The sequence below is a fragment of the Natator depressus genome, chromosome 20 (genome assembly GCF_965152275.1).
Source record: "Natator depressus isolate rNatDep1 chromosome 20, rNatDep2.hap1, whole genome shotgun sequence".
Lineage (NCBI taxonomy): Eukaryota > Metazoa > Chordata > Testudines > Cheloniidae > Natator > Natator depressus.
In genome coordinates, this window is record NC_134253.1 from 23,501,753 (window position 1) to 23,516,255 (window position 14,503).

The 14,503-nt window shown below is 53.8% G+C and overlaps 1 protein-coding gene across 1 annotated transcript; it reads left to right on the forward strand.

The window, feature by feature from the left end:
- Positions 1 to 404: 404 nt before the first annotated feature.
- TNFSF14 (TNF superfamily member 14) lies at positions 405 to 7,573 on the forward strand. The gene is made up of 4 exons (XM_074935584.1): positions 405 to 688; positions 3,349 to 3,385; positions 6,582 to 6,623; positions 7,155 to 7,573. The coding sequence occupies exons 1-4, from the start codon at positions 470 to 472 to the stop codon at positions 7,571 to 7,573; spliced, it is 717 nt and encodes a 238-aa protein (XP_074791685.1). The 5' UTR covers positions 405 to 469.
- Positions 7,574 to 14,503: the final 6,930 nt, after the last annotated feature.

Below are 14,503 nucleotides of genomic sequence, written 5' to 3' on the forward strand. Positions count from 1 at the left end.
GATAACTGAGGGAGCTGATTAATTATGAGTCTGGGTGATCTCTAGTGAAGCTCTTGAAGGAGGGAGTTAGTCGGGGCTGGGAAGTCCCCATGGAGGTCCCTTTTTCCTACCACACATTGGAAAGCACAGAGAGCCTGTGGCTGCCTCTAGCAGAAAGACGTGCTCCCGCAGGGAGGCAAAGCCGGGGGTGGGTGGGGTGGGGAAGGGGGCGTGGCTTCTGGCAGGGTAGCCCCACCCAGCCAAGCGAGAGAAAAGTGTAAGGACTCAGAGGCCAGTTGAGTAATTGTGTGGTTTCCTCTACGGGGCTGTGGGCGTCACAGGCTCGGATACATAAGCCAGGCCACAGAGGGGATGATCAGTCCTCTTCTTGCTAGGGACGGCGTCAAGTCTGCTTCTGGCTCTGCCGTCAAGTCCATAAGCATCTCCCGAGCTCTGCTGTGGACCTTCCCCTGCTCCACCGAGAGCGATCATGGGCGATGGGGTGGTGTATCCTTCTGTCTTCGTGGTGGACGGCCAGCAGCACGGGGTCCCCTTTGTCCCGCCCATAAGGAGGAAGCGGCGGGTGTGCTGGCACAGCCAGGGCTTCCTGGCCTCTCTGGTCATCCTAGCCCTGGCCGGGGTGGCCACGGAAGGCTATTTCCTGATCCGCTTCCAGAAAGAGCTGGAGAAGACGACGTCCCAGGTTGGGGTGAGTGACCAAGAAAGCGGAGCGGGAGACGAGAGTCTTGCATCATGCATGGGCAGTGATGGGGCGGGGGGGGGAATGCACGAGGGGATGGGGCAGTGTGCATTGGCAGGGGGCTCTGCGTGTGTATGTGTGTACACAGTAACAGGGAAATGAGCTGGTGTGGACTTGGAGGTGGGGGTGTAGTGACACAGTGTCTGGGCAGTGCTGTGTGCTGGGATCGGGCTCTATGTGTGTGTGTGTGTGTGCTGGAATGTGAAAATGAGCTGACTGTGCAAGTGTGTTGGGAAGGCTCTGTGTGTGTGTACGCATGTGTGCACTGTCATTTGCAAATGCACTGGTGTGAGTGTGTGTGTTTGTGAGTGTGTTAGGATAAAGCTAGGCATTTGCTGGGACAGGGATCTGGGTGTGTGTTTGTGTACTCGTGTGGAGTCTGGGCTGCATCTGTGTGTTAAAATGGGGCCGTGTGTAAGAGAGTTTGGATTGAACTGTGTGTGCAGCAGAATGGGACAGTGTATGTTAGGATGGAGTTGTGTGTTTGCTGGGACAGGGCTGTGTGTGTGTGCGCGCGTGCTGTGTTGGGACTGTGATTTTGGATGGACGCATGTCTGCTAGTAGGGACAGCGCAGGTTTGTGTTAGCAGAGAGTCGTGCATGTGTTGACATTGGTTTGTGTGTCTGTGTGCTGTGACGGGGCTGTGTGCAGTAGTATGGGACAGTATGTTTGTGTTAACCTGGCGTGTGTGTTGAATCAGGACTGGCATGTGCACACCTGCTTGTGTAGAACATTCTGTGTTTGTGTGTGTGCTGGGAATGGGCAGTGTGGCTTTGCTCGGGTGAGTCCGGGTGTGTCTGTGTGCTTTGACAGGGCACCGTGTGGTTCTGAGTCTGTGTGTGTGTGTGTGGATTTGTGTGTATAAATGGGGTTGGAACTCTGTGTGTGTGTGTGTGTGTGTGTGAAGTTGGGGTGGCACTCATGTATTACTCTGTGTGTGTGTGTGTATGGATTTGTGTGTGTGTGTGTGTATTTGCGTGTATAAATGGGGTTGGAGCTGTGTGTGTGTGTGTAGACTCATAGACTATCAGAGTTGGAAGGGACCTCAGGAGATCATCTAGTCCAACCCCCTGCTCAAAGCAGGACAAATCCCCCATTTTTTTTGCCCCAGATCCCTAAATGGCCCCCTCAAGGATTGAACTCACAACCCTGGGTTTAGCAGGCCAATGTTCAAACCACTGAGCTATATTACTCTGTGTGTGTGTGTGTGTGTGTGTGTGTGTGTGTGTGTGTGTGTGTGTGTAAAAAATGGGGTTGGAGCTGTGTGTGTGTGTATGGATTTGTGTGTATAAATGGGGTTGTTGCTGTGTGTGTGTGTAAGTTGGGGTGGCACTCGTGTATTACTCTGTGTGTGTGTGTGTGTGTGTGTGTGTGTGCGCGTGCGCACACCTTATAACATGAGACACATTTCAAGCCACGTTGTGCTTGTGGGTGCCCAGGCCAGCTGGTTGCAAACATTCCTTTGGAATCTCAAACTGCTCAGGCCCAGGTCCTGCTGCTGCCCCTCCTGGCGGGGTCTGTACAGCGGGAAAATCCAGGGGCCGTGTCCAAGCCCCCTCCTTCCTCCCACCCCAACAACCAACCCCTCCACCAACGAGCCCCAAGACTCCCTGCAGAAATCTGCATTGGCCATGGGGATCACAGGGGCAGGCAGGGGAGCAGCTCGGGAAGGGGCTGTTCCTTTGGGAGTCTGAATTGCCTGTGCCCTGGTGGGTTTGCTTTTACCTCCCCTACTAGCCTGGGCTACCAGGGGAGCGGAGCCCAGCATGAGCTGGCCTGGCTCGAGCTGCCCTCACAAACAGTGTTAGAACCTGGGTCAGCTACAGGTGCTTGTAAACTGCATCCAAACACGTGTTTCAAGCTGGGTTCAAGTTCAAGCACAGAGCCAGGACTCCTGGTTCTGGGACAGGAGTGGGTTCGAGCGAGGGGGTCGGGGTGAGTAATAGGACTCCTGGGTTCTATCCCCAACTCTGGGCCAAACTTTCAAAAGTGACTTCAAAATTTTCAGGTGCCCAGCAGCCTTTAAGGCCGGCAGGGATCATTAGATGATCTAGACGGACCTCCTATAGATCACAGGCCATTAAATTTCAGCCCGATATCCCTCTATTAACCCCAAAGATTTTAGGTATCCTGCAGCATTTCAGTCCTCAATTTCATATATGCCAAGGCTCAGACCCTCAGAGGCACTGGAGTTTGGTGTCTAAATATCTTTGAAGGTCTAGGCCCCAGCCCCTGTAACTCTAGGTGAGCCCCAGGTTCTCAGCACCCCACAGAATCAAGCCCGAGACTTCTCCAGCTGGGCAGCCAACATTATTGGCAGAATCATGAAAGTGTGTCTGCAAACCCACGTAGCCAGGTGTCTGATCCTGCCCGGTGCTGAGCCAATCACAGATCCAGTGGGAGGAAGGCAGGTTGAGCTGGTTGGAAAATGGGGGTGGGTCCACTGAAAATGTCAACCGTTTATTTGAAAAAACGAACCCTGGAAAATTTTCAGCCAAAAGCCCAAAACTGTTTGGCTAAAAGTGTTCAGGGTTTGGGAGTTGGGGTTTTTGTGTGTGTGTGTGTGTGTGTGTGTCTCCTTTCTAACAGGCTTGTATTTTGTATCCTAGGAGGAAGCAGGGGCCATCTCCGAGAAGTCCATTCAAGGTAAATCTCTTCCCCCTTTTGCGAACCCTCACCTGCCAGCCTGCCGAAACGCAGACCAGATTTTAAGAGCGTGGCTCTCCCAACGAGGGACAGATTTTTTCCAGAAGCGCTCCACTAAATCACACATGTCTACACTGCGATTAAACACCTGCAGGTGGCCTGTGTCAGCTGACCCCGGCCCACGGGGCTAGGGCTGCAGAGCTGTTTCACCGTGGTGTAGACGTTTGGGCTTGGGCTGGACCCTGGGCTCTGGGACCTTCCCTTCTTGCCAGGTCTCAGAGTCCAGGCTCCAGTCTGAGTCCAGATGTCTCCATGGCTATTTTTAGCCCTGTAGCACAAGCCCCATGAATCGGCCCAGGCTCTGAGATGCGCTGCTTTGGAGACACACCAAAGGGACCTAAGTCAAGGCCGGATATTCAGAGGCACCCGGGGTGCTGCACGCTGGAAAAGTCGTATGTCGGTGCCTAAATGGGAACTGAGCTCTTGTAAATCAGAGCAGCCCCACTGAGTTCGCACCAGCTGAGGGGTTTGGCCGGGAGAAGGAACCAACCAAACGCAGCTGCGATCTCCCAGTGCCTGACTGTGATCTCCCTTACACCGCTGGGACTTCGCCAGCGGTGTTACGCCCGCGTCAGAGCGGGGAGAGGAGAATTCCTGCCTCGCGGTTGGACCCGCTGAAATAAAAACATTCACCCATTTATTCCCAAGCAGACGCGGTGGGCCAGATCCTCAGCTGGTGTAAATCGGTATAGCCCCTGTTGACTCCGGTGGAGCAATGCTCGTTTCCACCAGCCAGGGATCTGGTCCAATTGACTTCAATGGAGCGACATCTATTTACCCCAATTGGGAATCTGGCCCTATTGGTTCCAATGGAGCTTTGCTGATTTACACCAGCTTGGGATCTGGCCCTGTTTACACCAGCCGGGGATCTGGCTCTAAATTCATTGGTTCATTGATTTGCAATGAACAGTCCCACCGACCCTACCCAGAAGTGAGTTTCCACAAAGCCTAGTGTGACTCCGACACGGGGTGGGTCTAATCTCTGTTAACGAAGCCCCCTTGTCTCCACACCCCACCCCATTTCCTCTGGTTAACATCTCTGCATCAGACCTTCCACGCTAGGGGCAGAGATGTGTGCTAGCACAAAGAATTGCAAAGGGTTATTTGTAATGGGTTGGTCAACCAAGGTTTATTCATAGCCTCAGAGACTCTCAGGTTGGGGCCCGTCCGTGGTTTATATATACAGCCCTTGTTGGCGGCAGGGGGAGGAAAGGAAACTTCTCCTGCGGTGTGACTCTGATGTAATGGATCGGAGCGAGCACTGGGCTACAGTTCTCCCTCCCTGGGAGCTTTTTATTCCAGATGGGCTGTTTTTCTAACACACCTGCTCTAGTTCCAACGGGAACTAATCCAGGGAAGTCCTATGGCCTGTGTTATACCGGACGTCAGACTAGATAATCCAAACGGTCCCTTCTGGCCTCGGAATCGATGACGCTAGAGTGAGGGTCCGGGGTACCATTCTGCTCTGGGAGCATTTTGCGATGGTGTTAATGGCTGCAGGTATTTGGAGGCTGTGCAGCCTAGCGGACAGAGCCTTCAACTGGGAGACCTGGGTTCTATCCCCCACCTATGCCACCGGCCTGCTGGGTGATCTTGGGCAAATCACTACCCCTCTTTGTGCCTCAGTTTCCCCTTCTCTATAATGGGAACAATGATACTGAGCTCCTTTGTAAAGGGCTGTGCAGTCCACTGATGAAAAGTGAGTTAGGGATGATGATGATATTGACTTGGCAGTGGCACTGTGTCTTTAATCTGTTGTTGTGTTGATTATGTTGGTCAAGAGCACAGTAACAAGGTGGTGAGTGCGTATGAGCACCGCTGCCCTCTGCTGGATGGTACCAGAACTGCTCATCTATGTTTCATAGTCCCGACACTGCGAACAGAGATTCTCCTTCAGCTCTTTTTGGAACAGAAGTTATGGGTCCTGTCCCTGCTGTTGCTGTCAGGTTCTGAGCATCTCTGTTGTGCAGGAAAGCAAGACCCAGGACAGGATGAGGTGGATTTGATTTGGGATAGTGGGTGGGGGCTGGGGATATTGCTAAGCCAGGGTGGTAGATTTTTATTACAGTAGCGCATACAGTAGTCATGGCCCAGGATCCCAAGTGCTAGGCGCTGTACAATTTAAACACAGAACAAAAAGACAGTTCCTGCCCCAGTGAGCTAACTGCTTTTAGTGGACCAGATCCTCAGCTGGTGCAAATTAGCAGCGCTTCACTGAAGTCAAAGGCATTCCCTTGCTTTGCACCATCTGAGGTTCTGGCCTAGGAAGTTGAATAGTGGCCGGGGGAAAGGTGTGGATGGCTCCACAGACAGTGGCATAAATATTGTACCGGTTTGCCCAGCTTCGCAGCCGTGCTCCACAAAAGACCCACATGGGACGTGCAGGCCCAGGCCCTGCTCCTGCAAAAACGCTTCCCCCTCACAGAAAATCTCCTTTGAGCTGCTAGCGGGATGGGGGCTCTGACACATGGCTAAGCAGTTCCAAATCCATCCAGCAGAGGACAGTGGGGCCCAGAGGTGCTAGGCGGTTCACTGCGATACAACGCGACGCAGCATGCTTGCCTAGCGCATCCTCCCCCGCAACTGCTTTCCGGGGGGGAGGCTTTTCTGAGCTGGGCGCAGTGAAGCGGGCGGGGGGGGCCCGCGGTGTGTGTGGAAACGAGACAGAAAGGAAACAGAGAGAGAAATTAAATAGCAGTCCCGATGAAAGTGCAGGCTAGACCCAGCGCGGGGGAGAGTGGAAGGAAGTGGTGACGGGGGGGTGGGGGGGGGTGCAAGGGCGGGTGAATGGAACGGGGGTGTAATGGAGTGAGTGGGGGGGGGACATGATGAGGTTGCAATGGAACAAGGCAGATGGGGGGGAAGATGAATGTGACATTACTAGGGAGGGTTGGGGGGGATGCAGGGTACCATTGCTTTACATTGGAGGGTGAGCCCCAGTTCTGATCCGGGGTGCTGCTCTGCCAGGCTCCATTTGCAAAGTTCCGACCCGGAGCTGGGTTCCGATCCAGGCCCATCTCCGGAACTCAGCCCCGGGCAGCTCTTCCCCAGCCCACGCTGGCGCTGGGAACAGAGGACTCGGAGCTGGGCTGATCTCACAGCTGGGCCTTTGTTTGTTTGTTTGTTTCATTTGCAGACAGGAAACTTCACGCTGAGAAGCCAGCAGCTCATGTCTTAGGTAGGTTGAAGTCCTGCATTAGTCCTGCATAGTCTGCTGTCTCTGTTGTGAGGGGCGTCTAGTCTAGTGATTCGAGCAGGGGGCGATGGAGTTAGGGGTCCTGGGTTCTATTCCCAGCTCTGGAAAGGATGTGGGGTCCAGTGATTAGAGAAGGGGGGGGATGGGGCCAGGACTCCTGGGTTCTGTTCCTAGCTGTGGGAGGGGAGTCAGGTCCGGTGATTAGAACAGTGGGGGATGGGGCCGGGACGTGGGGTCCAGTGATTAAGCAGGGGTGGGGGATGGGGCCAGGACTCCAGGTTTCTGTTCCTAGCTCTGGTAGGGACGTGGGGTCCAGTGATCAGAACAGGGGAGATGGGGGCCAGGACTTCTGGGTTCTCTCCCTAGCTCTAGGAGGCATGTGGGGTCCAGTGATTAGAGCCGGGGGGGATGGGGCCAGGACTCCGGGGTTCTCTTCCCAGTTATGCCTCCTTCTGGGCTGAGACCCAGGGAGGGAGCTGAGGCCTGACATGTTGTGGGCATTGTGTTCCCCAGGTGCAGCCTTCACCACCTCTGGGAACGGCTCTCTGCAGTGGGAACACAGTAAGGACTGGGCTTTCCTGCATGATGTGGGTTACCAGGGCGGCTCCCTGGTCTGCATCAAGCCCGGCTTCTATTACATCTACTCCAAGATCCATCTCATGGCACAGAGTTGCTCTCAGCAGAGCCAGAATTCTGTCATCTATCATGGCATCTATAAGAAGACCCCCAGGTATGTCGAGGAGATGAAACTTCTGGAGAACCTGATCCTTTACTGCGATGGGAAGGGCAGCGAGTTCTGGCGGCAAAACAGTTTCCTTGGAGGAATCTTCCACCTGGAAGAGGAGGAGCAGATTTATGTCAAGGTGTCGCAGAGACAGGTGCTACAGATCAGAGATGGCACCAGGTCTTATTTTGGCACCTTCATGATCTGAGCAGGCCCTTCCCGGAGCCACAACTGATGGCTTTTGGATTGAGGCCTTGTGCTTTTTAATCCGCCACTGATGTGGTTTTCCTACGTCACTCTGACCCAGCACCCCCCAAAATACTGTTGCACCTTGCCAGTCTAATATGCTCCCCAGGCTGGATCCAGCTCATCAGGTTAACTTCCGAGGCTGGTCACAGAGCTCGGAAGAGGAAGGGTGGGCTTCCAGTTGAGGCGTTGTACTAGGGATCAGGACACTGGGAGCCAAGTCCTCACTCTGCTACTGACTTGCTGTGTGACCTCAGTCCAGACACTTTTTCTCTATATGGCTTGCTTTCCCCGTCTGAGCATAAACAGGCCACCTCACGAGGGTATCCCGAAGCTTAAGCTGCATGGAGTGCTTTGGACAGAAGATACTCTGATAGGCAGTGGTTAGGTCCGGGGGAGGTCACTGAACTGGGAGTCAGGACTCCTGGGTTCTATCCCCAGCTGTGCCACCCACCTGCTGTGAAACCACGAGCAAGTCGTCTTGCCGCTCTGTGCCTCCATTTCCCTAGCTGCAAAACAGGGACGATGGTTCTGCCTTTCCCTTGTGTTATAGGTCATACTGCTGTCCCCCTGACTAGCTGGCCACTGTCCCTCCGTCAGGTCCGGCGGGTTTTCGAATAGCTTTGAAAGCCAAGATGAGCTTTGAAAGTGGAGAGGCAAAGAAACTGGCTACCACAAGGGACATTTCGCCTCAAGGTCGCCAAGGCCAGCCGACCCTCAGCTGCTGTATGTCAGTGTAACTTCAATCTTTATAACTTCAATCTATAACTTCAAACTCAACTTCAATCATTCCATGCTTGTTTACGCCAGCTGACAGGGTGTTGGTGGGAGGAAAGTGTATTTAATTGGCTTGCAGTTCTGCTTAGCAACTGATGGTACTTGATGGGGTCAAATCCTGCAGTTCCCTTTGCTCATGGGGAAGGCCCTGATTCTGATCCGGGCACCTCCCTTTGAGGGTCTGGCCCGAGGAGTCTTCCTCAAGAAGAGCTGCAGAGAGCCATCTCGTCAGCTGGTGCAAATCGGCGTCGCTGCCATGGAGCAATGCCAGCTTACACCTGCTGAGGATTGGGCCCTTACTATTTAGCCCTGTGTCTCCAACCTTGGCAAGAACGGGCCTGGTTCTCCTCTCACTCGCTGCGGTGTTAATCCGGAGGAACTTTGCGGAAGCGACACTGATATAAGACTTACCCGAGGGGAGAATCCTGCGGAACGGGCCCAGGCTGGGAGACCTGAGCGTCGATCCACTGGAGTCCGTGAGGCGAAGCTGATTTCCGGCCACTGGGGCTGTGACCCGGCTCCCCCCATTCCCTGCTCTGCGCTACGTGCCATGAACGTGCCATGTGTGCGCCTATTTATTTTACAATGAGTATTCCCTGATATTCAGGGAGCAGCTGTATCTAATGGTTATTTATCCATTACCCCAGGGCCACTGGGTATGTTTGGGGCACTGGGTATGTTTGGGGGGGGGGCAGAATTTGATTTTTATTTTGTTTATAATTTGATGGATGATATTGGTGTTTGTTTAGGCATTTGTAAAAAAAAAAATATCGATTTAAATGTTCACAGTTGTGCAAAATTACAGGTAGCTTTTCCCCTCCTGTTCTTATTGGTTTCAATTTTCATAGTTGGGGGACACGGGGTGTGAGGGGAGGAGGTAATTATTTGACAAAAGTAGTGCTGAGATTTCAGCTTCCGTAAAGCTTTATAACTGTTCAGCCACAAATGGTCAAACATCCCGGGTCAAAATATACAAAGTAAATGGCCTGAAATCAAACCCCCAAAAGTTCGGCATTTTTTCTCACTTTGCCCATCTGTACATTTCTGTGATGAGCAATGGAAATATTTGTTGTCATTAGTTTGTGGGCATATACGGTGAAATTGACGTTTACTGACACAGATAAAAATCGAATCCTTCCAAGCCTTGGATGATGCCTCCCTAGGGGACACGGGAGGCTGAGGGGCCTGTCTCCCACCGGACCGGCCACACACCCCCTTACCCTTAAAGAGCAGGCCCCCCTGCTACAGACCCCTCTGCCCTTCTTTCTGCTCCCATGAGGGCAATGTTTGCATGCATCACAAAGTTGCATCGTTCCCTACCTGAGTCCAGAGCACTCTGGGGGCTGCGCCGGCGCTGACAGAGGGGCAGGGCGGCGAGATGCCGGGAGGAGAGTCCGAGATGAGCGCAGGGATTCTGGGCTAAGAGGCTGCAATGCCTGGGTCCGGGAGGAAGCGCAGTCTTACTATGATAGTGGCTGGGAGTTGGGACTCCTGGGTTCTAGTCATGGCTCCAGGAGGGGACTGGGGGGTTAAAGCAGAGGGTCCTGGGTTCTATTCTCAACTTGAATAAGGGCTCTTGGGTTCTACTCCCCACTGTGGGAGAGGAGGGGGGTCCAAGACCACAGGAGCTGGGGGGGGGGTCAGGATTCTGAGATTCTGTTCCTAGTTCTGCCACTGGTTTTCCACATAATCTACCTCCCTGGGCTTGATCCGGCTTCCACTGAAGTGACTGGCAAATCTGCCATTAAGTTCAGTGGGAGCAGGATTGGCAGGGGGGCAAGCTGTGGGGTTAATCGGTGTCTGTAAAGCCCCTGGAGACCCCAAAGGGACAGAGCAAAGACTGGCCACTGCTGAGCTTCAAAATAGAATGAGTTCTCTCCTCTGCCGTGTGCGATGTGACTGCTCTGAAGTAAAAGTCCCTGCATGAGCCCTAGGGCCAGACTCCCGGCTGGTGCGAATCGGCCCTTGCTCCATTGGAGTGAATGGGGCCAGATCCCCCTTGCTGGTGTAAATCAGGGTAGCGCCACTGAGGTCATCTGAGGATTTCCAAGAGGTTCTGCAATTTTTTTACCCCACCACCAGCAGCCCAGTGCCTCATTCTCACTCCCACCAGAGCAAGGGTGGCGTAACGCCCCTGGAATGACACTGGTGTCGATGGGAGCAGAATCAGGCCTTGCATCTGCTCTGGAGAGGTAGCGCTCTCATCCCCTGGTGTAAATACGAGTAACTCCGTTAGAAAACCGTGGGGTTAGATTGTCTGATCTGACTCAGGCCCAGTGCACCTCCAGCCACTTCCAAGAGTTTCCAGCATCCCAGCTGGAGTAAATCAACATAGCTCCATTGACTGGGCCCATTTACACTAGCCTGGGATCTGACCCCTGGGTCCCAAAGCGCCCTGGGACTAACCTGACCTTTTATTCAACCCGAGGTTTCAGTTTTATTTGATGCATCAGCTTCTGCTCTCGGTGACACCGGTGTGCATCTGGAATGACTCCACTGAAGTCCATTTATAACTGACAGATGCCAGCATAACAGATTTACACCTGGTGTTAGTGGGAGAGCAGAATTTGGCCCTCAGTCTAGAGGGTTTGTTCACCCAGCTCTGAAATGTGGCCCTCTCTGGGGTGGGCCACACGGCAGCTATTCCACCGCAATGCTCCATGGCAGTTTCGGTTAGGAAACAAAGAAGAATCCAAATGACAGGGGACCTTTTAAAGAGGCAGAATGGAAATACGTGGGGTGGCATTTGGCCAGTGCGCACCCCCGCGAAATGCACCGTAGGAATGTTTAATGACCACAAGCGGTCAGGAGCTGGGTTTTACACCTCCTCCGAACTGTAGCGTCTCTTGCTACCACAGTGGGGCCCCGGGTTCTGCACTGACTCAGTGGAAATCACCCACCCCGGCTTTCTGCGCTCTCTGTAGTGGTCTCCCAACCAAGCATGTACAAGGTGGAAGCCGGCTGAGTTAAGGAGAGCCTAGCACTGAGGCTCACGTCCCCGGGGACCACTCCTTTGCCTCCGCCATGACAGCAAACTGACCTGGTCTGGGCCTGCACCCTGCTCTCAGAGAGTGCGCTAACGGGGCAAACAAACGAGCTAGGGCCGAGCAGGGCCAGGGCAGGGTCTGCACCGCTACAGACTCAGAGCAAAAGGCTCTTACGGCTAAGGAAAGGCAGTGAGACGGGCCTCCCGGGTTCTAGCCCCATCTCTGGAGGAGGAGTGGGGTCTAGTGGTTAGAGGAAGGGGGCGAGGAGTTAGGATTCTTGGGGGTGCGTTCCCAGGGATAGACAGCATAAGTCCCTGTGTGTCAGGACTCCTGGGTTCTCTTTCTGGCTCGGGGTGGAAGTGTGAGCAGGGAGGGAACTGGGAACTCTCCTTCAGCAGGGAAGCAACATGGCCTAGTGGGTAGGACTGGGTCTCAGGAGACCTGGATTCTATTCCCAGCTGCACTGCTGGGCAAACTTGGGCAGGTCGCGTCACCGCTCTGTGCCTCAGTTTCCTCACCTGTAAAATGGGGATAATGACACTATGCTTTGAGAGCTGCTGATGAAGTGACTAGCTCCAGTGCAGGAGGCTTTAGGGAGCTGCGGATGATGGCTAGAGTCCCCACTCCGGACCTGAGGGCAGAGTGGGTGAGAAGCACTTCCTGCCCGGTCCACGGTTTTCCGAGATCCGGAGGTGCCAGAGATGAGAAGCCCGTTATGCACCGGGCCCCTGGCTGGGATGGAAATGCCTGGCGTCAGCTCGGCAGCATGTGCTCTGCTCTCTCACACACGCATGCTTATCTGGCCCCTCTGGGTCACACCACATGAGAGCAGGAGGATTTCCTGAGTGCTGCAAGCCGTGGCCAGATACGGCTCGGCTGGGGAGGGCAGCTCTGCATCAGCTCCTGCAGCCGGAGCTCAGGGGCTGTGGCTCAATGGCACTGAGAAGTGGGGCATATGGACACAGCAGGGGCAGCGCCCCGCTCAGGGGGAGAATGGCACGAAGCCAAGTCATGGTGCCCCAAACGCCCACGTCCGACTACAACAGCCCATCACAGTCGGCTGGCCCATTGCCTGGGGTACCAGGGCAGCTGGTCCTTTGAGGGACAGGAGGTCTGGAGCTAGGGAGCCCGCCTTGTGCGGCAATTAAGAGGGCTGCAGCTAGGTGATAACCTGAAACACCTGGCCCTCGTAAAAGGGTGGGGAAAACTCCAAGGGGGAAAGCACCACCAGCGAGGTATAGCATGCTGCGCTTCTGTGGAAGGACTCCAGGGAAAGAGGCTCAGATGCTGGACGCTAACCCTCTGGGAACTGAGCCCTGAAGAGGAGCCCATGTGGGGTGAAAGGCTTGGGGGTTGTTTGGCTTTTAGTTATCCTGAACTCTGGGAGTGCCCTGCTCCCCGAGCCACGTGAATCTCCGGGAGAGAAAAAACCTGGGGGAGGGGAAACTGAGGCAGGGATGCACTGCCGTGCTGTGCTTGGCCAACCGAGGATGCTAGAGGGCAGTCATGCCCTAGAACAGTCAGCATTAGGAGGGAAGTGGTTACAGGGCTTACGAGTCAGGCCACATTGATTCTGATACTGGGTCTAGTTGTTACAGCAGGTGCTCTGGGAGCCAGGACTCCTGGGTTCTGTGCCCAGCTCTGGAAGGGCAGTGGGGTCTAGTGGCCAGAGCCAGGACTCCTGGGCTCTATACCCAGCCACTAACTCACTGTGTGACCTAGTACAAGTTACTTCCTCTGGCTGTGCCTCAGTGTCGCCATTTGTAGCCCAAGGAAACTAATACTGCCCTTCAGCATGGAGATGAAATAACCTAGAGAAGTACAAATGAGCGTAACAAAACCGCCCGCAGCCCACTTAGGACTTTGCCTGGCAGTTGCCCACTGTTAGGTTAAAGAGCACAGGAGAATCTCCCTTTGCTGGCAGGTGTTTGGAGTCTGACACCCAACTTTGCGGTTTTGTTTGCATCCAGGAGAGGGCGATGGAGTCACACATGCTCGCTTGCACACCTATCACTCAGTTCATGACAAGTACTGCAGAGAGCAGAGGGCTCACACACACACAGACACACACACACACCACATTACAGTATTGTTAGTAAGAGAGGAATTGCCAGAGTGGGTCAGATTCGAGCACGATCTGGTCCGTTTCCACACACTTTTTATTTAAAAAAAAAAATCATTTTGAAATTTTGAAATGGAAATTAATTTCCAGCCGAAAAATTTCATTCTGCAAATGTCAAACCGGAATGTTTGGGGGGTTTTAGGACTGTCTTTGTTTGGTTTTGTTGCAGCCAAAACATTTTAGCAAAACCGACTCAACCTCATGAAATGGCTCGGTGTCTCCAATCTGCATTTTTCACCCACAGCAGTTTCAGCTGAAAACTTTCACTCAGCTGTCGGGCCGAGTCCAGTCCCCCACGAGCCTCGTGAAGCTGATGGCACCGTCAGTGGCGCACACCGCCTCGCTGCATTGGGAGGCTGAGTCCCAGTGCCTGCGTCCTGTTCCCAGTTCTGCCAGTGACCTTGGGTAAACCTCCGTGCCTCAGTTTCCCCAGCTGAAAACCAGGCGCATGATTGTATTCTCTAGTTTGACCACAGCTTAATCAGAGAGCTTAAGGCCAGAAGAGACTCTCAGATCGCCAAATCGGAGACGGACCTGAGAATTTCACCTCCTTGCCCTGGTTTTGAGCCCAATAGCTTGTGTTTGACTAAAGCATCTCCCAGCGAGGCCTCCAGTCTGGATTGAGAGCCACTGGGAGGTGTCCTGCTCCCCTTGGGCTCTTGTTTCAATGGTTATTGGGACCAATGATGTCACCTAGGTAGAAAATGGAGACGAATTCTCTGACCTATGTCATACAGAAGGTCAGATTCGATGATCCAGCTTTAGGCTGCATTAATCTACTGAGGCGTGGATTTGCATTCAAGATGCTTGATGCTGCTGTCTACAGACCAGAAGGGGAAGCCCCCATCTAAAGAGGATTCAGCGTTAAGAGAGGCACATCGGCCCAGGAACCAATCCAACCCGAGGGGGTGGTGCGGGATGGGGGGCGGCTCTCCCCTCCCCGCTGCCAGCTGAATCTCTGTGCCAAAGCAAGAGGCGCTGCCATGGGAAATGAAACTGACTTGAA